Below are 24724 nucleotides of genomic sequence, written 5' to 3'. Positions count from 1 at the left end.
ATGCCCCTCTTGATGATGCCTAGCATCCTGTTGGCTTTCTTCGAGGCTGCTGCACACTGTGCAGATGGTTTCATGGATGGATCCACTAGCACACCCAAGTCTCTCTCAAGTCCGGTGTCTCCCAGCAATCCCCCCCCCCCCATTTTATACTCGAACAACGGGTTCTTTTTCCCTATGTGCATGACCTTGCATTTATCTACGTTAAAGCGCATTTGCCATTTGTTTGCCCAGTCCTCCAGCTTATCGAGGTCCCTTTGCAGTTCCTCACACTCCTCCCTGGTCCTAACTCTGGCGCAGAGTTTGGTATCGTCTGCAAATTTTATAACCTCACACTTTGCCTCCGTTTCCAGGTCATTGATAAATATGTTGAAGAGTAGCGGCCCCAGCACCGATCCCTGTGGCACACCGCTCGTGACTCCCCACCAGTCAGAATATTGGCCCTTTACTCCGACCCTCTGTAGTCTACCTGATAGCCAGTGCTTGATCCATCTATGTACATCCCCGCCCACCCCGTGGTTCCACAGCTTCCTAAGCAGCCTTTCATGTGGCACCTTGTCAAAGGCCTTTTGAAAATCGAGGTAAATGATGTCTATGGGTTCCCCTTTGTCCACCTGACTGCTTATTCCCTCAAAGAAGTACAGAAGGTTTGTCAGGCACGACCTTCCCTTACAGAATCCGTGCTGGCTTGTCCGCAGTAGGCCATTTTTCTCGATGTGCTCGCAAATGCTGTCCTTGATTATTGCTTCCACCATCTTCCCTATAACTGAAGTCAGGCTCACCGGCCTGTAGTTCCCGGGGTCACCTCTCGATCCCTTCTTAAAGATAGGTGTGACATTCGCCAGTTTCCAGTCCTCTGGTACCTCTCCAGTTGTCAAGGATAGGTTGCAAACATGCTGGATTGCGCCCGCTATTTCCTGTCTTAGTTCCTTTAGAACCCTTGAGTGGATCCCGTCCGATCCCGGAGATTTGCCGCTTTTCAACCTGTCAATCTGTTTGAGGACATCCTCCCGACTTACCTCTATATGCCCCAATTTTTCAGCCTGCTCCCCACTCATGAGATCCTCGTGAAGACCGACGAGAAGAACATGTTCAACCTCTCAGCTACCTCTTTATCCTCCTTAATCACTCCCTTCCTATCCCCATCATCCAATGGCCCCACCTCCTCTCTCACTGGTTTCTTCCCCTTTACGCAACTGAAGAATGCCTTGAAGTTTTTTGCCTCCCTGGCCAGCCCCTGCTCGTATTTCCCTTTTGCTTTTCTAACCTCTCGGTGGCATTCCTTTTGGCATATCCTGTGCTCCTGGTGATTTTCTTCCGTTGGGTCCCTCTTCCATTTCCGGAAGGACACTTTCTTGTCACTGATTGCCCTCTTTACTTCAGGTGTCATCCAAACCGGGTCTTTTGGCCGCTTGTTCTTGCGGCCTTTCCTGAAACTGGGGATGTACAGTTTTTGCGCTTCCTGCAGTGTGTCCCTGAGAAGGGTCCAGGCGCTCCCTGCAGTCTCCATCTTAATGCCGTTCCTGAGCCTCCTCCCCACCATTTTCCTCATAGCAACATAGTTCCCTTTCCTGAAGTTGAGCGCAGCTGATGCGGTCCTCCCCACTATGGGTGACCCCCTTTCTAATGTGAATCTGATCACGTTGTGATCATTGTTGCCTAGTGTTCCTCCCACTTCTACCCCTCTTGCAGGCCCCCCTAATCCGTTAAGGATGAGGTCAAGAGTAGCACCCCCTCGCGTCGGTTCCTTGACTAGTTGCTCCATGAAGCAGTCCCTCACAGCTTCTACGAATCCTGCGTCCCTCATGGAGTTGGAGTGACCCATACTCCAGTCTATCCCCGGGTAGTTGAAGTCCCCCATCACTGTTGCACTTCCAGTCCTGCATTCCTGTCTCAGTTCTGCTTCCAAGTCGTGTCCTATTGTTTCTGACGCACCAGGCGGGCGATAATACAGCCCCAGCTTTATGTCTGCACTCTTCTTTCCCGGCAATTTGACCCATAGCGATTCCAGCCGTATCGATCCCAACCGAGTAGATATAGTCCTTTATATACAGCGCTATGCCTCCCCCCTTCTTGTGGGTCCTGTCCCTCCTGTAGAGTTTGTACCCTGGCAGCGCCACGTCCCATTGATTTTCCTCTGTCCACCAGGTTTCTGTAATTCCTATTATATCCAGGTCCTCCCCCTTGGCCATGACTTCCAGTTCACCCATCTTAGCCATGAGGCTTCTTGCATTTGCATATAAGCACTGTAGGTCCCGGTATTTGTCCTCCAGCTCTGCCTTTACCTGGGCCGCCTTCCCTTGAGTCTCGGGCCGTTTTCCCGCTCCCGGTGCCACCACCTCTGCCTTTACCTGGGCCGCCTTCCCTTGGGTCTCGGGCCGTTTTCCCCGCTCCCGGTGCCTCTGCTGTGCCCTCCGCCTTTACCCTTGCAACTCCCTTCCTCCCCATGTCCCCTCCATCCCTCCTCCCCGCTTTTCCCCGGGGAGTACCAGCCCCCTCCCGTGCTATCGTCCCCTGAGCCTTGGTTTGTTCCCCCTTGCCTTGTGGCTCCCTTTGCCCTGTGGCTCCACCTTATTGCCTTCTGTTTGCACCCTGGTGCGATCTCGCCCCCCTGAATCCCCTGTATTCTCCTTCCCCTTAGGCTTCTCCCAGCAAGTTGTTACCTGGTGTTTCCCTCGCTGTCTGATCACGAGTTCCATCAGTCCCCCGTCGTCCTCCCTGCAGTCAGCCTGTTCAGCATCTTTTCTGGATACTGCTGTTCGAAGCGTCATCAGGTCAGCTGTCGGCTTTCCCCCTCTCCGTAGTTTAAAGCCCTCTCGATCTCCTTCTTAACGTTGGCTGCTAGTATTCTTGTTCCCGCCGTGCTCAGGTGCAGGCCATCCCGCCTGTAGAGCTTGCTCTTTCCCCAGAAGGACGACCAGTTCCTCACAAAGTGGAAGCCCTCCTCCTTGCACCACCTCCTCAGCCACGCATTCACCTCCTGGAGCTCGGCCTGCCTCCTTGCATCTGCCCTCGGGACCGGCAGGATCTCCGAGAATGCTATCCTCTGTGTCCTCCGTTTCAGCTTCCTTCCCAGGACCCTGAACTGGTCCATTAGCGCAGGCATGCTGAAGTTCCTCCGGCTCACATCATTTGTTCCGACGTGGACAATTACTGCTGTCTCCTCCGTTTCGGCTCCGTCCAGGATCCTCTCGATTCTGTCGGCAATGTCCTTTGTCCTGGCCCCTGGGAGACATGTCACCAGCCGGTCCTCTCGACCTCCGGCAATGTGACTGTCCACCTCCCTCAGGATCGAGTCTCCCACAACAATTGCAGTCTTTCCCTTCCTCAAGAGCCTCCTCTGCCTCAGGTCCGTGTCCATGGTGAATCTCGGCGCTCCTCCCTCGGGGTCCTTGGCCTCCTCCGCCCTCCTGGCCTCTCCACTGGCCTCTCCACTAGGTCCATCCTCCGGTGGGTCCTGGCTCTCGTCTGGTGACACCTGTCTGAGCTGCTGCTGGTTCTGCTCCTCGACCCTCCTGTAGCTCTCCTCGATGAATCTCTCAAGGTCCCTCACCTGATCTTCAATGAAGCTGTTTCTGTCTGGATCCTCAGACGCCTGGCATGGCTCCTCTGAAGCGTGCTGCCCCTCCAGATCCTGAACCCTGGCCTGCAATCTTGCGATCTCATACTTCAGGCCTTCCAGCTCCTGGCACCGGCCGCATATGTACTCCCGCCTTCCCGAGGGGAGGTAGTCATACATATGGCAACCCATGCAGTATACTGGAAAGCTCTGGTGTATTCCGGCTGCCTCCATTTCTATCTTATCCGCTCCGCTCTCCAGTCTCCCTCAGCTCTCCGCTCCGCTCCTTTGGTCCGTCTATCTGCTCTCTGCTCTCTCGTCTGCCTGCTCTGCTCTCTCCTCTCTGCTCTCTCCTCTGGCTCTCACCACTCTGGTCTCCACTAATCTGTTGGTGTCCTCACTCCCTCGTTCTCCCTCTGCCTGCTGCTTCTGTGTCCTCTCTCCCACTCTCGCTCTCCGCCTGCTGATGCTGTGTCCTCTCTCCCTCTGTCTGGTGCTGCTGTGTCCCCTCTCTCACTCTCGCTCTCCGCCTGCCTGCTGCTGCTGCTGTGTTCTCTCTCCCTCTGCCTGGTGCTGCTGTGACCTCTCACCCACACTCACTCTCTGCCTCAGGTTGTGTGCTGACCTTGGTGTAGTGACTTGGCCCTGCGCAAGGCCCTTCGCAAAGGCGCTCTCGCTAAGGCGAGCGCCTTTGCTGCTCGCCTTCGCTGCGCGCCGAACGGCTGTGCGCCGTTGGCTCCGCCCCTTTTAAAGGGGAGTTTGGGCTCTGACCTCGCCGACGCGGTGGGGGTGGGCGGAGCTAACTCTCGCCGCTACCCCTAGCTCTGTCTCCTTCCTGCTCTTGCCTTCTGCCTCCTGCCTCGCTTCTGCAAGTCTCCCCTCCTCCTTCTGCCTGCTCCACTGGTTTCAGCTGCTGGTGCTCTCCGATCAGCGAGTGCCTCGATCCGTTGGCTCCGCCCCTTTTAAGGGGGAGTTTGGGCTCTGACCTCGCCGACGCGGTGGGGGTGGGCGGAGCTAACTCTCGCCGCTACCCCTAGCTCTGTCTCCTTCCTGCTCTTGCCTCCTGCCTCGCTTCTGCAAGTCTCCCCTCCTCCTTCTGCCTGCTCCACTGGTTTCAGCTGCTGCTGCTGGTGCTCTCCAATCAGCGAGTCCATGAGGTGCAGACTGCATGCTTTCCCCATCAGGTTTCCCCTCCACTGCTACTATATCCTATCTTTGCTGAGCTAGCCTTTAGTGATTCAAATGTACCATATTTCCCCATATATAGACCGCGGCCTATACATAGATTTTGCAAACTGGCGTATTGGCGCGGCTTGCTTAAATGGGGCAACCTATATATGGAGCAATACAGCATTCCCCCCCCACCCTTAAATAGCTCCCTCGCCGGAAATAACCTTGTGGACCGCTGCGCCTACCTCCTCCAAACACGCTGGCTGCCTCTTCCAAACACGCTGTACAGGGTAGGAGCGATGTTTGCAATCTCAAGCCTCGCCCCACACCCTTCCTGATTGGCTGCCATCGTGAGAACTTGAGGCTTGAGATTGCAAACATCGCTCCTATCCTGCACAGCATGTTTGGTGGAGGCAGCAAGCGTGGAAGACGTATTTGAGGGGGCAGGAGATGATGCTCTGGACGAGCTGGGCTTTGAGAGCACGCAGGCCACTCGCGCTCCTACACTGGGGGGGGGAGGAAGGAGAGGAGATGATGCCTGGGCAGTTGGGCTGGGTTCCGAGAGCAAACAGGCTGCTCTCGCTCCTGCACTGGGCGGGCAGGAGAGGAGATGTTGCCCTGGGCGGGCTGAGCTGGGCTCCGAGAGCACGCAGCCCGCTCGTACTTTCACCAAGGGATGACCTGCTGCTAAAGCTGCCCCCGTGTCCCGCTTCATTCCTGCCCGCCGACATGACATTGCCTTTATGTACCGGTATAGGCCGTCCCATTGTATAGGCCGATTTAGGTTTTTAAAGCTGTTAGATAAGCCGTGGCTAGCAACATGAGGCAGCTTACCCAAGAGTTTTTAAAACCCAAATTGTGTGGGGAGCAGTTAAAGGGGTTGAGACCTTGTTATTGTTCTGTCAAAAAATTTTCAGCTCACATATTCTGGTTATTTCTTGTTGACATTGCTGTGTGATGTTTATGGTCTCATACTTGTTCTTTGTATATTTTGAAAATTTCAATAAACATTTAAAAAATTTATAAAAACCCAAATCGGCATTTCCTGCGTCCTATACATGGGGGCGGCGTATGTGTGGGCAAATACGGTATATTTTTCATCTTCTTTGTTGTAGATTTAACTATTAAACCTATGACTATAAGCCATATACTCTCTTAATGATTATTATCTATAATAATAATTTGTTATTTATGTACTACCTATCAAGGTTGTCTAAGCAGTTTATATTCAGGTACTCAAGTGTTTTTCCTTAACTGTTCCGGTGGGCTCACAATCGATCTAATGTTCCTGGGGCAGTGGAGAATTGAGTGACTTGCCCAGTGTCACAAGGCGCAGCATGGGGCTTGAACGCACAACCTCAGGTTGCTGACCATTATGCCATTCTTCCCTCTCCAGGACTGAATTGTATAGTTTGCTAGTGGTTGCTATGTTTAAGGCTTTGGGACATTGGTTAAACAGTAAAATCCATCTTTTGAAATTTGTTGACAGTGATATCTAATATTATCAGGCTTTATTTCATTCTACTGTATTATTCTTTCCAAATTAATGCAATATTTGGATTTTACTAACCCTCCCCCAATTAAATCCTTTTGTATTTTCATAGTTTTTCACACACACAGGTTTACTGCTAGAAGAGTACAGTGCAGTATCGGTCTGGTGGAGAATTTAGTTAATTTCTTGCCTTTATTCCTAAGGATCCCAAGCAACGTTTTGGAGCTTCTCTTGGTGCTTTAGCAAGTGGTCGAGTCTCAATTACAAGTGTTGTAGTGTGCAACTTAAAGCTTGCCATTTCAATAGCTATTCGCTTCTCAGCAACTCGGCGACAATTTGGACCAACAGATGACGAAGAAATACCAGTACTGGAATATCAAATGCAGGTAGAGCGCAAATTAGTTTTGTTATTTTCAAAATGAATGTATTATATAATTTATTTACAATATTTTGTTCAGCAACATCCTGAGCCAGAATGTGCCTTGTGTGACACACCCCATAGCTAAGGTGACCATACGTCCCGTTTTGAACGGGACCGTCCCGTTTTGAACGGGACCGTCCCGTTTTTAGATCCCCTGTCCTGTTGTCCCCGCATACAGCTTCAGAATGACGAAATGTCCCGCTTTCAGGGACAGCGTCCCAAAGCTGTGCGCGAGGCCAACTGGACAGGCGATCGCTTCCCCTCCCTCCCTGCCGCGCCAAAGCCAGCCTCCCTCCAGCACCCGATTCAACAACACCCTCCCCCCCTCCGTTCACAGCCGCTGATGCTTGCCAGCCTCTCTTACCGCTCTCCGGTGCCTATTCAATCCCTCTCCCCCGGTCCACCGCCGCTGCTTGCCACCCAGAAGCCTTCTTCCCGACGTCAATTCTGACATCAGAGAGGAAGTTCCGGGCCAGCCAGCCAGCCGACTGGACTGACATCATGAAACTGAAACTAAATAAAGAAAAAAAAAAACAAATTTTTACTGATAAGCCCACCCAGAATCACCAATGATGACACTCAAATAACACTACATAACACCCCACTGAAACTGGAATCAGAACTGAGAATCCAAGGATTATATTTGACAACAACTTATCCTGGGAGGCACAAACATGAACATTGACCGAGAAAATATTTGCAACATTGAGAAAACTGAGATGAATTTGGCATTGTTTCAACAAAGAAAACATTCAAATCTTCGTTCAGTCACTGGTACTATCCCAACTAGATTATTGCAATGTCCTTTATGTAGTATTTATTGGAAATATACAGAAAAAACTACAAACCATTCAAAGTGTAGCAGCCAGACTTACTTTCTCAGCAACTAAAAATGATGAAGGGACATCCCTATACCTTGAACTATACTGGCTCCCCTTTGAAGCAACGTGCATTTTTAAATTGTGTACAAGACTGATCTTTTTAATATTCAATGATGAAACACCAAACTACATGTTGAATTTAATAGAAATACCAATCAATGAAAAATTCAGTCTGATCAGCAACCATATGAGAATAAGATTCCCTAATCCAGTGGTCTTAAACGCAAACCCTTTGCAGGGCCACATTTTGGATTTGTAGGTACTTGGAGGGCTGCTGAAAAAATAGTTAATATCTCATTAAAGAAATAACAATTTTGCATGAGGTAAACTCTTTATAGTTTATAAATTTTTCCTTTTGGCTAAGTCTTAATAATAATATTGTAATTTATAACTAAAGAGATATGATCAAGTAACTGTTTTATTTTACTTTTGTGATTATGATAAGCACACAGAAGGCCTCAAAATAGTACCTGGCGGGCCACATGTTGCCCTTGGGCCGCGAGTTTGAGACCACTGCCCTAATCCCAGAGGAATCAAATGCAAAACTATTCACTCTATAACCTTTCCTTATCTAGCAACAAAATGGTTGAATTCTTTACCAGCACAATTAAGGAACACCCCCTCCTACCAAAATTTTGTAAAGGCCTAAATACCTATTTGGAAATATCTCCCCCCTCCCACCAAACCACGGGCTAGAACTAACAGAAACCAAACAAGACACAAACCACTTCTCTTATCTTGATAGATGATCAAACGCTGTACATACCCATCATCCCACAAACCAGGAAAGTAACACTTTTATACCAGAATCTATAATGTCAAGATTGCAATGCCAGATATGACCAATCTTCTCTCCAAACCATATACCATAGTCATACGCCTACATAAACAAAACCAAGATATCTATGTGATGAACCCTAATGAAATAATGTGAATCCTGGACATGGCCAGTTTCTTCTAAATTGTAAATCACATTGAAATCCTTCTGGGGCATATGAGCACTCCATAAATACTAATGTAATGGTGGACAATAAAATTGCTTCCTGAAACTGAGGCATTAAAGATAGGTGGTCAATAAATATTTTAAGTAGATTAATTTAAGGGCTTTTTTACTAAACTGGGTAAAAAGTGGCCTTAGTGTGCCCTTAGGTGGGTTGTTCCGGTGTACCAAGGCAATTTTTACCTCTGCAGAAATTTGGCCAATTTTCCATTATTTGAACTAATAGCCTTGTACTAATATTGTCATTAACACATAGCCATTAAAAAAAAAAATGGATGCATTTGCACTTACCAACACCTATTTTTTAGGCAACAACAATTCATATACTAATCCTCTGCTAACCAGTTAGCATACAGTAATGTATGTGTGCTAGCTGATTAACACAGAAACACCAACTCTCTGCCCCAGACATGCTTCCTGCCTGAAAAACATTAAAAATATTTAGCAGTCAGTTGACTTGCGCATCTTGGGATCTTACTACAGGATCCTGAGTGTGGCCCGCAGTAAACCCTTCTAAGCTGTGATAAGCATGCACTAGCACATACCGCAACTTAGTAAAAAGGCCCCTAAGTGAATTGGGTGCCTGAGGATTGTCCAAAGAAATGAGGTGCCATATTTTTCACTCCATAAGATGCACTTTTTCCACCCCAAAAAGGGGATGGAAAAGTGGGTGTGTCTTATGGAGCGAATACATTTTTTTTTTTTAATCACCCGCCCCCGGTACCTTTTTGTAAATGATGGTGGTCCAGCGCAGTCTTGGCAGGAGCTTTCCACACTCCTTGCCCCTCCCTTGCCCTGTCTTGATGCAGAGCATGCTGCCTGCCTGGTCCCACGCAGTTCTCTATGGCAGCAGCCGCGCATACACACTGCTTCCTCACGCTTCATAGCCCTGCCCCTTCCTCAGCCAAGATCCACATAGCCCTGCCTCTCCCATCTAGTACCCCGCCCCACTGCTTGTTTCTTTGCGAGCGCTCCCCGCTCTTCTTACTCCACTATTAGTCTCTGGTCCAGAGCTCTGCCCCCTGTCACAGGTTGCTCCTAGAGCCCGGCCCCACCCCCTCTCCCTGTGTGCTTCCGCTCTCCACCGCCGACTCATCTCTCCTCCGCTGGCTCCATGGCGTACAGTCAGGGTGGAGGGAAGAAGAAGGTCTACTCCTACTACAACGGTGAATGACAGGGACACCGCGGCCTCCCTGTCCCCGGAGCATGGCCAGGACTCTAGGCTCCACAGCAGCAAGGGAGATGGGCTGCTTCACTGAGCCCGGTGGGGGGCAGTGTCATGGCTCTCGTAGCGCATGGGGAGGAAGGAGGTCTGAGGCCCTGAAGCGCACGGACCTTCTTTATAGAGGGAAACCAACAGCAAGTAACAAAGGCTGCAGAAAGCCCTTCACTCTCTTGAGATTCTCAGCTCCAGAGTCACAAACTCCTGCACTTCCAGTGCTCAAACGCTGGCCTGATGCACGTTCCTGCATCACCCACATATCCCTAAAGCATCCTCATACACAGCCCCCTGCATCTCTACCCCCCCATGTCCCTAAAGTATCCTCATATCACCAGACCACCAGACACATCTACGTGTAGAGGAGGAAAAACCAAGAAAAAAAAATTCTGAACCAGGTGGTCAGGTGAATCTTATAGAGTGAAAAATACGGTATATGTTGGAAACTACCCACAGATTATGAAAAAGAAAAATGTATTTTTGTGGAACATTCTTTTATTCCTAGCAAGCTTGTAAGGATTTCAAGGAGATCTTTTAAGGGTTTTGTCTTTTTTTTTTTGTTTTTGCAACTTACTGGTCTTTGTGTACATTTATGGCTTTTCAATCTTTTTTTTTTTTATTCCAGCAATGGCGTTTGATTCCTTACTTGGCTGCTGCATATGCTTTGGATCATTTTTCTAAGTCCCTGTTCTTGAATTATATAGAATTTCACGTATGTTTATTGTTCAAAGATAAGAGTGCAAGGCAGGTAAGATTATTTTATAATATTTTATATCTGCACCATCAAAACAATTTGACAGATTAAGTAAGATATGATTCCTAAAACATAAATATAATAAAGGAAAATGTGGAAAAATACTAAGGCCCGGATCCTGTAACCGGCACCCAAGTCGGTGGCCACCTTAAAAGCGGCCGCTGATCACCTGTCAGTCGGTCCAGGGCACCGAATCTCATGGGGGGTGGTCTATGAGATCTGGCCAATCGGAATCTTAGGCCACTCCCATGATGAACTAGGAAGGAGCAGGCCTGCCATTCATGCAAAAACGGGCCGGCCGGCCAACATTTTAGGGTAAGTGGTTCCGGGGGGGCTGAGGAGGTAAGGGGGGGTGAGCTGATTCGGGTTCAGGGGGTTGGAGGAGGTGTGGGCTGGGGGGTCCAGCGGGGGGGAGGATTAACCTTACAGGGTAGGGGTGGGTGTGGTGGTTCCAGCAGGAGGGATTGGGCATCCCTCCTGCTGGGGATGTTAACAGGGGTGGAGGCGCTTGCAGGATGGAGTGGGCATCTCCTGCCAGCTGATTTGAGGTTGGGTACGGGGTTCCCTGCCGCGACCGCACTCAGCCGATCACGGCAGGGGAATTTTCCCCTCCAAAATCAGCTGAGGAGCAGGGACTCCCTAAAGCCATGATTCTGTAACTCACGCCCGAGAATCGAGGCTTTGTTGAATCCCTGCCGCTCTGCTGATGAGAGAGGGGCGAATTCTCCTGCCACAATCAGCTGCTGCGGTCTAGGAAAAGATAGGTGGCTAAAATGTAGGCCAGGGTTACCCGGCCTACATTTTAGCCACCTATCTTGGTGTGATTCATAGCTGGGTAGCTGCTTTAGATCACCTAACGTCACGTCGGGCATTGGCCACACCTACTTTGACGTTAGGCGATCTAAAGCGCCAACCTAGATGATTCCAGTGGCCACTTTAGCCGCCTTTTATTTAGGTGTCAGTAGGCACTTCAACCCTGCCATTTCTGACCATTGGCAGGGCGCCTACCGACGCTTAAATTTAGGTGTTGGTTATAGATTCAGGGCCTAATACTCTACCTAAGATATTGACTCCCCCAGATGAATTGGGTGCTAACAATACATCAAGAGATTCCTAGTATGAAGGAACTTCATAATGGTACAGAGTAATAACAGCTATTCACATTTTTAATACTGTAATACATTTGCATGGAAAGCAAAATGTTAGCAGCCAAAACCTCCTGATGTGTCAAAAGATATTATCTTCTCTCCTTTGGGCTAATACTGTACATTGAACATTTAAAAAAAAAAAAAACCACACTTCTTCCAGTGCAAGAAGTAACATTTCTCTTCTGAAAATACAGTGTAAATACACTTTATCTGGGTCTTAATATAAATATCTACTGTGCTTATTGTGTCTTCTTCCACTCCACCAGTTGCACTTTTTGCATCACTTTGGCCATCTCAAAGCCGATGAAAAGTTTGCAGTCTTTCTTATCCCTGGGCTGGGGGCAGTTCATGAGGGAAGGGTGTAATGAAGCATCAGACTTTCATGCTGCCCTAGAGCGGTTTCCCAAGAATGACCTTTGCTTGTAATCATTGATCTTGGGCTTTTCAGTCCATGGATCACCAGTCTGCTTAAGGATGCCTGCACTGGTGGTAGTGGTTCAGAGAAGAAAACCCTAACCTTTCCTATGCATTTCCCATCATGTCTAAAGATAAAACTTCAAAAATTATAAGAAAACAAGAGCAATTAAATACAAAAAAACTCTTGGTAGTCTCAGAACATTTAGGAATCTGTAGCTTCAGTCGGTGCTATCTTAGGATATTTAACATGAAAACATGTCTTCAATGTGGCATTCTGTCTTGTCCACCTAGATTAATGCATGAGAGAGATCCTTCATCTCTAGATTGCAAATTTATTCTAGCTCAGAGCAGTAGAGTTAGAAAATTGCTATCAGAAAGCAGTTTCCTCTCTTATATGAAGATTAACTACCAGCATTAATAAGATTCCTAATGTCACATATCTATTTCATTAAATTTTTTTTTTTTAAAAAAGCCTTCATCAGAGATGTCTTTCATTAACATTCTAGTTGAAATTCTCAGTAGAGGCTCTAATTTAACTAGAACTAAAAGATTAGCTATTCTAGCTTCTCCTAGAGATGTCCCCTTCAGAATTCTGAGTTGGAGCATATACAGGGAAGGTTTGAAAAGTTTGGTAAAGAAAAAAAACTAGTTAAACAAATATTTTTTATAATTTGACAGCCTATTTTTCCAACAGGATGGAAAAACTGGACACTCACTGGACTAAGTGTACAGCCCTCGATGGAGACTGTGTTGAGATTATATAACTATATAAAAAAAAATTGTGTAACTTGTTTTGTTACCAAACATTTTAAACCACCCTCATAAATGAGGCAGTGTTGAAGCTTGAAAGATTCTGAAGCATTCTGACTGCCCTCTTGGTACATACAGTAGGTTGCCAGATAAAGGCCAGTATAAGGTTACCACTGCTTATATTGTTGTAGCTAAGAATATATCCTACTAATCTGCTATGCAAGCTTGATTACCAGTTGTCGCCTTCATCCTCAGGTCCTTCACTCTTCAGGGTAGCAGATAATAGGTAGTTATTGTCAAACAGATATAGGAGATCATTTTAGAAGCATCTACACATAGAAATGGCAGTATAGACTGCGTCTACATGTAAATAACAATTTCAGAAACCCTAGTTTCAAGGGGGTATGTTGTGAGTGTAGTGTTTAAATGAATATGTGTATTTCCTAACTTACAATGGAAATACTTGTATATTCAAACAAATTTCACTATCAGATTTTGCATCAGCTGAGAAGATGCATAGAATTTTAAAAGTACACATTTTAACCAGAGCTTTACACAAGGATTGTAGTTGGGGCAGCTTTCCACCAGCAGGAGTTCCAAGTCCACCCTTCCTGGAGCAGCAGGTGATCCGGGCTCCATCTTGTTCGGTGTACAAAGGTGCAGTGGGGACAGTAGTGTCTCTGCTTTAGGCTTTGGCAAGTTCAGGAAGAGATGCATGGAGTCCTCCCAGTCCCTGGAGTTTCTAGGGTTTCTCCTCATCTCCAGACGGGGTCGTGTGTTTCCTAAACTAAATTAAAACTTAGCTTTATATACTGGGTCATCAACCAAAGGAAGCTCGACTCACTTAGCAATAATTAAAAATTACTGAAAGGAAAAACAACAAAAATTTCAAAGTGTTTAGCAAATAGAAAAGTTTTTAAAGATTTGCGGAAGAATTGAAAAGGACTCGAAGAATGTGTACAGAACCTTTGTCAACAGATCAGAATTCTCTTGGACCATCTGGCTCTCTCAGCCTGGTTTTATCTGCAGATTCTGGGGTCTCAGGCAGTCTTATTGGAGGTGATCCCCCAAGCCAGAATGCCCATGCGCCCATGATGGGAGGCCCTCCTATCTTGGTGACCTCCACTGAGTTCCCCCCCCCCCTTCAGTTGTCGCTTCCCTGGATGGAGCCAGCTAGCCACAATTTAAGCTGGTGGTTTCAGGGGTTGGCTCTCAACCAGGGCTGGTTTCTTCAGATTTCTGAGTGGATGACTCTTAGGGCAGATGCCAGCTTGTTGGGTTGCGGGCTCACTGCAGGACCCACTTCAGTCAGGGCAGTGGACTCCTGGTCCACAACATTGGGGCAGTGGCGTATGTACATCATGAGGGAGCTCTAGTGCTCTTGTCTTTCTCTCTTTCGGGGCAGGAAGATCGGCGGCGTTCCACTTTACAGAAGTGCGTCTTCTGTCTTTCTCAGCGGCCCATGGTGCCGGAGTCATCAATGTTCCGGTAGTCTTCCTTGGCCAACAGTTCCTGGTCTCAGGAGCATGGTCCCTCTCACAGGAGCCGTTCCATCTGATCTTATGAGATCTGGGGTTTGCCCCAGAGGGTCTTGTTGGCTTCAGCAGAGAACTCGAAGGCCAGTGCTTTTTTGGTCGCAAAAAGCGCGGAAGCCCACTCAAGAATTATCCCCTTCCTAAAAGGAAGACCACCCCCAGGCCTCCTGAAGGCACCCCCCAGGCCACCTTAATCAAAATCCCTGGTGTTTACTGGTCTGAGTAGGAATGATCTCCAGTCACTCCTGCCCTTGCTGATGCCCTCATTCAAAATGGCACTGGAAACCCCTAGTGGTAGTCTCACTGTACAACTGCTGCTGTTTTTGTAGGGAGAAGGGTTATTGCCTTGGGAGATCTTTTGAGGGAGGATACACTTCCCAGGTTGAAGGGGAAGGGGGCTTGCCACTAAGTGAAGCTCTGTGGGTTAGAGTAAGTCTGATGAGGGACACAAACACTGGCTTCCTCCATGTCTGCTATTGAGACAGACATGGGGGAAGCCAGTGTTTGCTCTGGGATCAGTAGCATGGAAGGCTGTTACTATTTTGGTTTCTGCCAGGTACTAAATGACCTAGATTGGCCAATGTGTAAACAGGATACTAGGCTAGATGAACGATTGTTCTGACCCAGTATGGCTATTCTTATGATTTAGAATGAGAGGGACTCTTAGCTTGGTGGGGATAGGGGGGTGTACTCTGTATTTAATAGCATCTCATTCCTAGGCTTGTCATTACAGCAACAGCTTTCAGGCCAGTAGCCATGCATCATGATTTTCTCTGAGCTTTTTGTCATAGGCTCTAAATCAATCAATTCACCATTAGTTGCTATTGATGTTGTCCATGATAGTATTCGACTAGGGGCTCTGCAGCTTTTTCAGCTCCAAACAACCCATGGCGAGGAAGGTCCAGTTCAGAAGTTAAACTAAGGACTTTCTGCATGGTAATGCACAGCACCACCATAAAACCACCGGACCAGTCAGTGGTATGGCAAAGCTTAACTCAAAAATAACTATTTGTTTGTCATTTTTATTTTATTTTTATGTTTTTATATTTATTATTCTAGTTCACTAGGTGTGTCATTCTGGGCAATAGGGTATTCTCGCAATACTCGTGAGCCATACAGAAGGAATCCACTCCTGGTTTTCAACTCCTCCTTCTCCAGAGGGCTCTGCTGCCCCCTTCAGTTTTTCTTTTTGCACATGAACTGGAAGGTGTCATTCTGATCTGCTCTGTATATTACTTTCCAAGTTTATTAAGTATTTGATGAATCACTTATTCCACATTCTAAGTGATGTACAAAATATTAAAATATTAAATTACAATAATTAAAGAGAAACAGACAATGTAAATATGACTCACAAGACAAACGAATGACACAAGAGGAAGAGAATAGGAAAAGAAATACAAGTTTAAAAGATAGTAAAGGAAACATATAAGAGAAAAACAACAATAGGTAAGGGGAGAATAATAAGAAACAAAGAATTTAAAGCCCAGGGCTCAGTAGAGAACCCTAATCAAATCCTGCATTCTAGTTTTATTGGCTGTCAAATTCATCTTTAAAAAGAAAGCATTTTAGCTTGCTCTTAAATCTTCTCGTACATGAATTGGGAGTAAATTCCACATTTGAGGGGCTGTTTTTTCATGGTGTTTGCAGATTTTGGTGCACCAGAGTTCCCCTGTGCAGGGGTAAGCTCTTCCTGCAAGGAGAAGAAGCAGACTTTGGTATGCAGCTAGCAGGTTAATCCCTTGGGGACCTGTTTAGCCAGCCTGCAGAAAACTTTGTGGAGCTCGGGATCCGTATCCCTAGTAGCTTAGCTTGTCTACTGAATTGCAGAAGCTTGACCACATGCTGTTAACAAAGAACTCTTTGCTACTTAATGTTTGATATGGGAAGCACTACTCTCTATGCTGATATTTTATTATTGCGAATGTGGTTATTGATAGGAATACTACCAATACTGGGACTCCATTTTGCTATACAGTAAACCCCTGCGAATTCACGATTTGCAAATTGCAGACTCAGTAATTCACGGTATTTTCCGACCGCCTCTTCCTGGTACTAAAGTCATGGTTACACCAATCAGGAGCTACTTTGACACGCTGTCAAAGCAGCTCCTGATTGGTGGAGCCTGACTTTAGTACCAGGAAGAGGCGGTCGGAAAATACTGGGAATGATTTTCAGCACCCGCCAGCGCCCCAGCTGCCCTCTCCTGCCTTCAATCAGCTCCTAAATCACATTCACAGTTTTTTTTAAATTTGCAGGTGTTCCTGGAATGGAAACCCTGCAAATTTCAGGGGAGTACTGTATATATATGTTGAATGTTATTGATCTCTGATGCATGCACTCACAGAAACACGGATCTTGCTAGTTCTTTGAATAAAATTGCTTTCCTGTAACTTCACTTTGTTGTTTCATCTGTAGCCCTCTACATTGTTACTGCTCCACAGTTATGGAAAGCCATAACTAAACTTTGGCCTTTGACTGAGTATTTTTCCTCCTTTTTAATAATAAATATTACAACATAAAAATGCAAATCAATGTCACAGACAGTTATTTTTGAGTTAAGCTCTACCTTCTGCATCTATGTGTTTGTCGTGGACAATTGATTATAGCCAAAGGTTTTTTTAACCTTGTTGCTTTGGTATTTCATGTGAATGCCCTTTCACATGTGCACACATGCTGAAGCTTCTCTGAAGTAGAATCCTTGAAGTATTTGAGGAAATGGATACCAAAAAATCAATGGGTTGACATTTCTGCTTAAAGTATGCAGCCATTTCTGGTCACAACATTCCAGACACCGCCGAATTATGCATGTGCTAAAACACAAAATAGGTTGCCACTATAATTTGTTTAGTGCAGTATTTAAATAGTTTTATACATAGTAACACACACTATTTTTGTTGTCAGTGACTTCATTTATAGTGTACAGATGTGGCAGGGGCATTTTTATGTAAGGAAACATTATATTTAAAAGTTTTACTAATCTCTTTTTCTACATAGGCTGAACTTGGGAGAGAAATACATGCATTGTCTTGTGCTAGTAAACCACTTGCTAGCTGGACTGCACAGCACGGGGCTCAAGAATGCCGAGAAGCTTGCGGGGGACATGGCTTCTTAGCTAGTAAGTGTCATAAATCACTTAGGGATCCGTTCACTAAGCTGTGGTAAGAATTAGCCTTAGCATACCCCTATGCCATTGTTCCCTCTAAGCTGATCAGGAGTTCTCCAGCTATATTGCTGCCAGTAGAGGATGGTACTTCAATATTGTATTTTCAGTCTCTAGGGATGGGCAGGTCCTCTGGAGTCCTGCAGGGTTTACCTGTCCCTCACTAAAGAAAATATGACCTTGAAAAAGCACTCCCCACATACACACACACACACTGACAGTACTGTGGGTGATAGAATCCCGCTCAGCTTAGTGGGAGCAGTGTGCTATGTGGGTCTTTCCTGTTCGCAAAGGCCATTTTTACCATGGCCATAAAGAGTTTGGTTTTTTTCTATTTTCATTAATGGTTGTGTGCTAATTTTTCCATTAGTGCATAGCCATTAAAAAAAAAAAATTACTAAGAGTACTTATCATCACCTATTTAGGTGATAGTAAGGGCTCCTTTGTTAACCATGTGCTAACTAGTTAGCATGTGGTAATATAGATACGCTAGCTGGCTAGTGCAGGAATGTCCCCTCCAAAAAATAAATTCTAAAATTTAATTACCACATTGTTAGTTTTGATATGTGTGCACTAACTTGAAATGCTTTATCACGTTCATCATTGGGCAATTTTTGTACTTAATATAGCATATACCATGATTGCACTTAACATAGCGTATCCCAGGACAAGCAGGCAGCATATTCTCACAAATGGGTGATGTCATCCACGGAGCCCAATACGGACAGTGCTAAAAGTGTACTGTCACTTTAAGCTTTAGAAAGCTTTGAGACTGCCCGCACCGTGCATGCGCGAGAGCCTTCCTGCCTGATGCCAGCTAGCCAGGTCGTCAGTTTTTCTTTTTCCGCGGAGTAAAGATGTATCTGGACTTTGTCCAGTCAAGTTTGCCTTCCCACTTCATTTTTCATTGGTTTCATTATTTTCTTCGTCTTAGTTGTTTTTTCTTTTAAACCTCTTATTTCCTAACAAAAATGTCTATGTTCACTAATGCGGCCTGTAGGCAATTTTAAAGCCTTTGCCCCCACCGACGGTGTCGATGGTTTTTTGGCCTACATTTTACTCGACCCATGGTACTCTGTATTTTTCCCTTTCCGGCTGGATCTGTTCCCGATCTTCCAGAGCTACAAAAAAAACCAACAACACTTCAACAATCAACAAAATAATTTGTTCTGTTCCTTCATATTTATCTTTTGGGATGCCAACACCGGAGCCTCTCTTCCTGCTCAGTATGCAAGATTGCGCCGGCGTCAGCTGACTTGCAACTGCCTGCTGCCATCGCGAATGCCAGGACTCCTGCCTTCGCATATCCGGCAGATATGTGAAGGCAGGAGTCCCGGCATACACGACGGTAGCAGGAAGTTGCAAGTCAGCTGACGTCAGAGCCTCTCTTCCTGTCCAGAGTGCGAGATCATGTACAAGACCACGGGCTGCAAAATAGCACCTTGGGGGGGGGCGCATGTGGCCTGTGGGCTATGATTTTGAGACTGCTGGTAGAGCCTATTAAAGATGAAATGCCTCTTCTATTTCCTACTGCTGGAGCTGTTCCATAGAGGAATCCATTTTGAGTATAGAACCTGATAAAGATGGATCACTTCTTCTACCCATCACCAACAACTCTACTTATTACAACAACAAGATACTGAATAGAGGAAAGAGCAGGGTATTCTTTGGGTATAGAACCTATCAAGTTTGGAATGCATTATCTATTTCTCATAATCTCGGGACATTTGCAGCAACACTATTTTTAACCAAAGAGATCCACTATGGGTATAGAGCTTTTAAAGTTGGATCGCCTTTACTTCTATTGTTCTGCTTGTTCTACACTCCTCCAGAACGTCTCCGTGTCCCAGGTACAATGCTACAGCACCTCCAGGCACCCTGAAAACACAATTGGGTTGTGGATCTCAAGTGCCGACATTGAGCACTCCTCAGAGTAGTGGTTAAGACAGATTAATAACAGTGAATTCCAAGTAGCAGATCTGAACTGAGTGCTTATGCTGAGAAAATTGATTGCATAGCATTCTTCTGGTGACTTATGTTCCAGATTTCACTGGAGTACCAAAAGAGATGTTGTACTGGAAGAACTAGAATGCCATTGCTTAGCTCCAGCACCAGTTAATCATAATGAAGTTCCCTTATTGAACCAAGTAAAAACTAGGTTTTTTTTTCCTAATTTAATGATATATATATATATATACGCTATGGTTATAAGGGCATTTAGCCAAAATCATTTGATAATAGTAGATTGTGTTGTCTTCCTTTGAATACAATATCTAGTACTGTTTTATAGTATTGTTTGCAAATGTATCCATTATCTTTTTTATCAAGTGAATCGTTTGGGAGAAATCCGAAATGACAATGACCCAAACTGCACATATGAGGGAGACAACAATGTCCTACTTCAACAAACTAGCAACTACTTACTTAGCTGGGTGACAGCAAAACACGAAGGTCAGTATCTGACAATGGTGGCATGTAAAATCAGCACCTGTAGAAGTGATTTGCAAGATTTTCTTAATGTTTTCTCATAATTTGATATAAGATAAAGAATTTACATTAAATGAAATTCAATGGTATATTAAAGGAATTTGTACAGAGGCTGTAAGTGATCACCACTGCGTTTCAGAAATTGCAGTTCTAGAGTGGTAAAAATAACTCTTGTAATACAAGAGGAAAATAACTGTCATGTAATGTCTCTGTGAGCTGCGTTTTGAAAACAGTTAAACAAGGCATCAGAATAATTGTCTTGATTTAGTTTGTTTTAAGATGAACATAATTTCCAAGTGAGAAATCCGTGGAAGCATCTTGTCACTGTACAGACTGTACTTGAATATTCTGAAAATACAGTCAAGTTGCCCATCTTAATTTTAACTATTCTGATAAAGGGGTTTGAAAAATTAGAACCATCTTTTGAGCTTGCTTCTAATAAGGCCAAATATGTTTTTTAACTATACTGTACATCCTTTGGTACCTTTGGAAATGAAATTTATCATACCTTGTGTATCTTGCCACTTGGCTTCACCTCATGCTTTAGACAGAGAAAGCACGCTGCTATTAAACATACTTATGTCTACAGTATATGGTTAGACTCTATTTTAACTATAAACCTTTTTACAGATAAGTCATGACTTGGTCATGGTAAATGCATTTTTAAAATCAGGAAAATTCTTAGAGTAGTGGTAGTTATTTCAGAAGCTGTATTTGTGATTTTGATACTCATAAACTGGCAAGGATCCATGGGTGTCATTCGGAAGTCTGGAGATAGACGGTATGGGAGTAGAGGGGGGGACCATTCATGATCCCCCACCCCTAGACCAACAGAATCCATTTTGGATAGGCCTTGAGAGGTGGGTGGGGGTCAGGGGTTAAGGGTTACTGACTGCTGGAGGGGAGCTTGCCTTGATGGGAGATTTCTAGAGGGGGATCACAGGGGGGCCTTAATGAAGGAAGGCACTGTCTTGGTTGGGGTCAGTTTGGGGGGAGAATCTTTGGAGATCTCTTACCCAGGGGTTTTGTTTTGTATTCTCAGAAGAGGGGTGGGATCTGATCTGAGTCTGTTTTGTAATCTGGGGGGGCAGCTCTGTTTTCTATTCTTGGGGGAGAGGAGAAGAGGTTCAAAACAGAGAGTTGCACGGGGACAGAAATCCCACCCGTCCCTGCCAAAATCCCACCCGTCCCCTTGAGGAATCCCTCTGTCCCCACCTGTCCCCGCAAGGAATCCCTCCGTCCCCCTCCATCCCCCCGAGGAATCCTCTTCATCCCCGCCTGTCCCTATAAACTTCAGAAATAGTTATTTCATTTAATTATGTTACTGAATTAAAAGCTCTGGTAGAGACCCATTTACAAATAAGCAAAGACACTTTATTAATTTGGAAATATTAATTGGGAAGAATACATACTTTGTAAACGGGTTTCTACCAGAGCCTCTAATGTAAATATAAAATAGAAATACTCAACTGATGAGGACCCCCAAGCTATCAGCTGAGGACTTTCTCTGCAGTTGGCCGGGTGTCCCTTTTGCCAAGCTTGGCAGGCAGCAGTAGCGTCCCTGAGTCACAGATGCTGGCACCTCAGTGGCTCATGGATGCTGCCATCGACTGCTGCGCTTGGTGGAGGGGAGTTCTGGCCGTCTCTAGAGGAGGTCCTCTGCTGGCGGTGCTTGGGGATCCCCACCAGTCACAGCAAGGGTCAGCAAGTACTTCAACACTGTAGAAATAAAACCAGAAATGCTTTTCCTTTTCTTTTTAACACAATACAAAGACATCTGCTATATACATTTCCCAAAACTAACATATTTTAGGCAATAAATTCCGTTTTTTACCTTTGTTGTCTGGAGACTTATATTTCCATAAAGTTGGTCCCAGTTTCTTTTTTCCACTTTCCCATCTTCTATAAATTCTTCTGTTGCTGTCCATTGGTTCCTCCTACCATGGTCCAGCATTTATCCCTTTTTCATCTTTCGCCCCTGCCCACCAGTCCTGTGCCCAACATTTCTCCTTCTATCACCCCTCTCTAGCACCATGCCACATCTCTCCCTCCATTCCCTTCACCACTATGTCCAACATTCCTCCCTCTTGCATCCATTTCAATCTGTCCATTCCACCACAATATTTCTCCCTCTCATCTGTACCTCACTCCCTCATGACCAAAAATTCTCCTTTCTTCCATTCCCGTGTACTTTTTCCCTCCCTTCCTTTCTCCCAAGTCCATGCCTTCTGTGTCCAAAATTGCATTCCCTCCCCACCTCAGCATCTCTTTCCCTCTCTTCCTCTCTCCCAAGTTCATATCTTCTGTGTCCAAAAATGCATTCCCTCCCCCACCTCTTTCCCTCCCTTCTTCCATTCTCTCTCCCAAGTTCATGCCTTGTCTCCAAAAACGCACTCCCTCCCCCACCTCTTTCCCTCCCTTCCTCCATCCTCTCTCCCAAGTTCATGCCTTGTCTCCAAAAATGCACTCCCTCCCTCCCTTTTGTGTTCCACGTTCGCCTCCCAAGTTCGACCTCCTTTTGTCCCGCATTTGCCTCCCACGTTTGTGTCCAGCCCTCATCTGCCAACAAATTACCAACTTTCTCATCCAAATGGAGCTCGAGCCGCGAGGCTCGTCTTCTATTTCCTGCCTGCCCTGCCGCAGCACACATAGCCGACCGGAAGTCTTCCCCAATGTCAGCGCTGACGTCAGAGGGAGGGAGGGCTTTGCTTAAGCCCACCCTCCGACGTCAGCGCTGACATCGGGGAAGACTTCTGGTGACCCGAAGGGGGAACCCGTGGGATCCCCGCAGGTCCTGCGGGATTCCCGTCGTCCCCGTTCCCATGCAACTCTCTAGTTCAAAAGTGGAACATCTGATTCAGAAGGGTGATTGCTATTGAGACAGACATGGGGGAAATCGCTGCTTGCCTTGGGATCAGTAGCATGGAATGTTGGTACTATCTGGGTATTGCCAGGTACTTGTGACATGGATTGGCCACTGTGGAAACAGGATACTGGGCTATTCTTATGTTTAGGGAAGGGTGTCATCTGGAAGGAGTGTCTAATGTGGAAAGATTTGGAAGGATATTTTTTACCAGGTCAGTGTTTGTGGGAGATACTTAAACATGAAACATAGTAGATGACAGCAGATAAAGACTTACACTCTGAAATTCTTTGTCTGACAGTTTTCAGATTGATCTTTTCTATCCAGCCTTTTGGAAATTAACTAAAACAATATTGTTTCAGCAATATTAGAAATAAATTAATTGATTGACACTGTATATAAGCTTTGTAGCTGGCTATCTCTGTTGTAAAAGATATTGCTGAAGGGTTGTCGGGTAAGATTTGCCTCTTTGCAGATGATACCAAAATCTGCAATAGAGTAGACACGCCAGATGGTGCGAATAACATGAAGAAAGACCTGACGAAGCTTGAAGAATGGTCTGAAATTTGGCAGCTAAAATTTAATGCTAAGAAATGCAAGGTCGTTTGGGCTGCAAAAACCCGAGGAAACGGTACAGTTTAGGGGGTGAAGAACTTATGAGCACGACAGAAGAGCGGGACTTGGGTGTGATTGTATATGATGATCTTAAGGTGGCCAGACAGGTTGAAAAGGTGACAGCGAAAGCTAGAAGTATGCTAGGTTGCATAGGGAGAGGTATGGCCAGTAGATCAGCTTCCATATAGGATATTTACAAGGCTTTGACATGGTGTTTGCTTCATGGATTCATGTCCTATTACTGTTTGGAAAAAAAATTCTTGTCAAGACAGTAGGTTTGTCAATCTGTCCTGTGGAATTTCTTTGAGGTTTATAATCCAACTTCTTCTCTTCTACAGCCCATTTTTATGATTTCTAGGTTGCCTTCATCAGGGAAAAATGAGAAAAAAATGGAATATGCATAACAGTCTGTTCATTGGCAATCTTTTTTTTTTTCTCTCCATTATTTAGTTCAAGGTAACCTGTGACTAGGTATTCCTGCTTATAGTTCTGTTTGTCCTCAGAGAAAGAGAAGTTGTTTATATGGAATGGGTATTCATAGGCAATATGGTAAGCGAACAGGAGCCATCTTTTTGGCTGCTAGTGGGCACTAAGTGCCCTCATTTCTGGGCTTGCTCCTTTATTGTTTCCTGGGAGATATACGTAATTTGTAATGTATTTGGTGTTCTGTATCATTTTGAATTGTAGGTGCCTATTGGTAGGAGTCTTTTATAAAACCCATCTATTCCCAGTTGTAGTCAACTGATAAGCTAAATGCAGAATTAAAGTGGTCTCGGGCAATAGTACTTTGTGAGAAGTGCTGGACATGAGTAGTCCATGTGAAAAACTCTATAAATTTATAAGCTAAGGGAATCTTTCCAATGTCAGACTCAGAGAACACCTATTACAAGGAAGTAATTTTGCACTAAATAACTTGTGCTGCCTTCATTAATATACCGTATACAGAATGTTCATTGAAATTCTAATAAAATCTTAGGGCTCCTTTTACAAAGCCGCGCTAGTGGTTTTAACGCATGCACCGGATTAGCGCGCACTAGCCGGAAATCTACCGCCTGCTTCAAAGGAGGCGGTAGTGGCTAGCGCGGGCGGCAGTTTAGCGCGCGCTATTCCACACGTTAAGGCCCTAGCGCGGCTTTGTAAAAGGAGCTCTTAGTTTGTAGTATTGTCAAAATAAGTCTCTCTGAATAAATTGTGCTCGCATGGAATAAATGATGCTTTTTTGTTCAATGGCAGGTGAAAATGTTAGTGCTGTG

The 24724-nt window shown here is 45.5% G+C and overlaps 1 protein-coding gene across 4 annotated transcripts in view; it reads left to right on the top strand.

The window, feature by feature from the left end:
* The window catches only part of ACOX3 (acyl-CoA oxidase 3, pristanoyl), a 158159-nt gene that overhangs the window by 68347 nt on the left and 65088 nt on the right, over positions 1-24724 (top strand). For all 4 annotated transcript variants that reach the window (XM_033950119.1, XM_033950109.1, XM_033950138.1 and 1 more), the window contains exons 9-12: positions 6422-6604; positions 10365-10487; positions 17341-17461; positions 19835-19957. In XM_033950119.1, coding sequence (XP_033806010.1) covers positions 6422-6604; positions 10365-10487; positions 17341-17461; positions 19835-19957 — 550 coding nt within the window. The remainder of the gene's footprint in view (positions 1-6421; positions 6605-10364; positions 10488-17340; positions 17462-19834; positions 19958-24724) is intronic.

Source organism: Geotrypetes seraphini, chromosome 1, assembly GCF_902459505.1.
Source record: "Geotrypetes seraphini chromosome 1, aGeoSer1.1, whole genome shotgun sequence".
NCBI lineage: Eukaryota > Metazoa > Chordata > Amphibia > Gymnophiona > Dermophiidae > Geotrypetes > Geotrypetes seraphini.
This window is presented reverse-complemented; position numbering and strand designations above follow the sequence as displayed.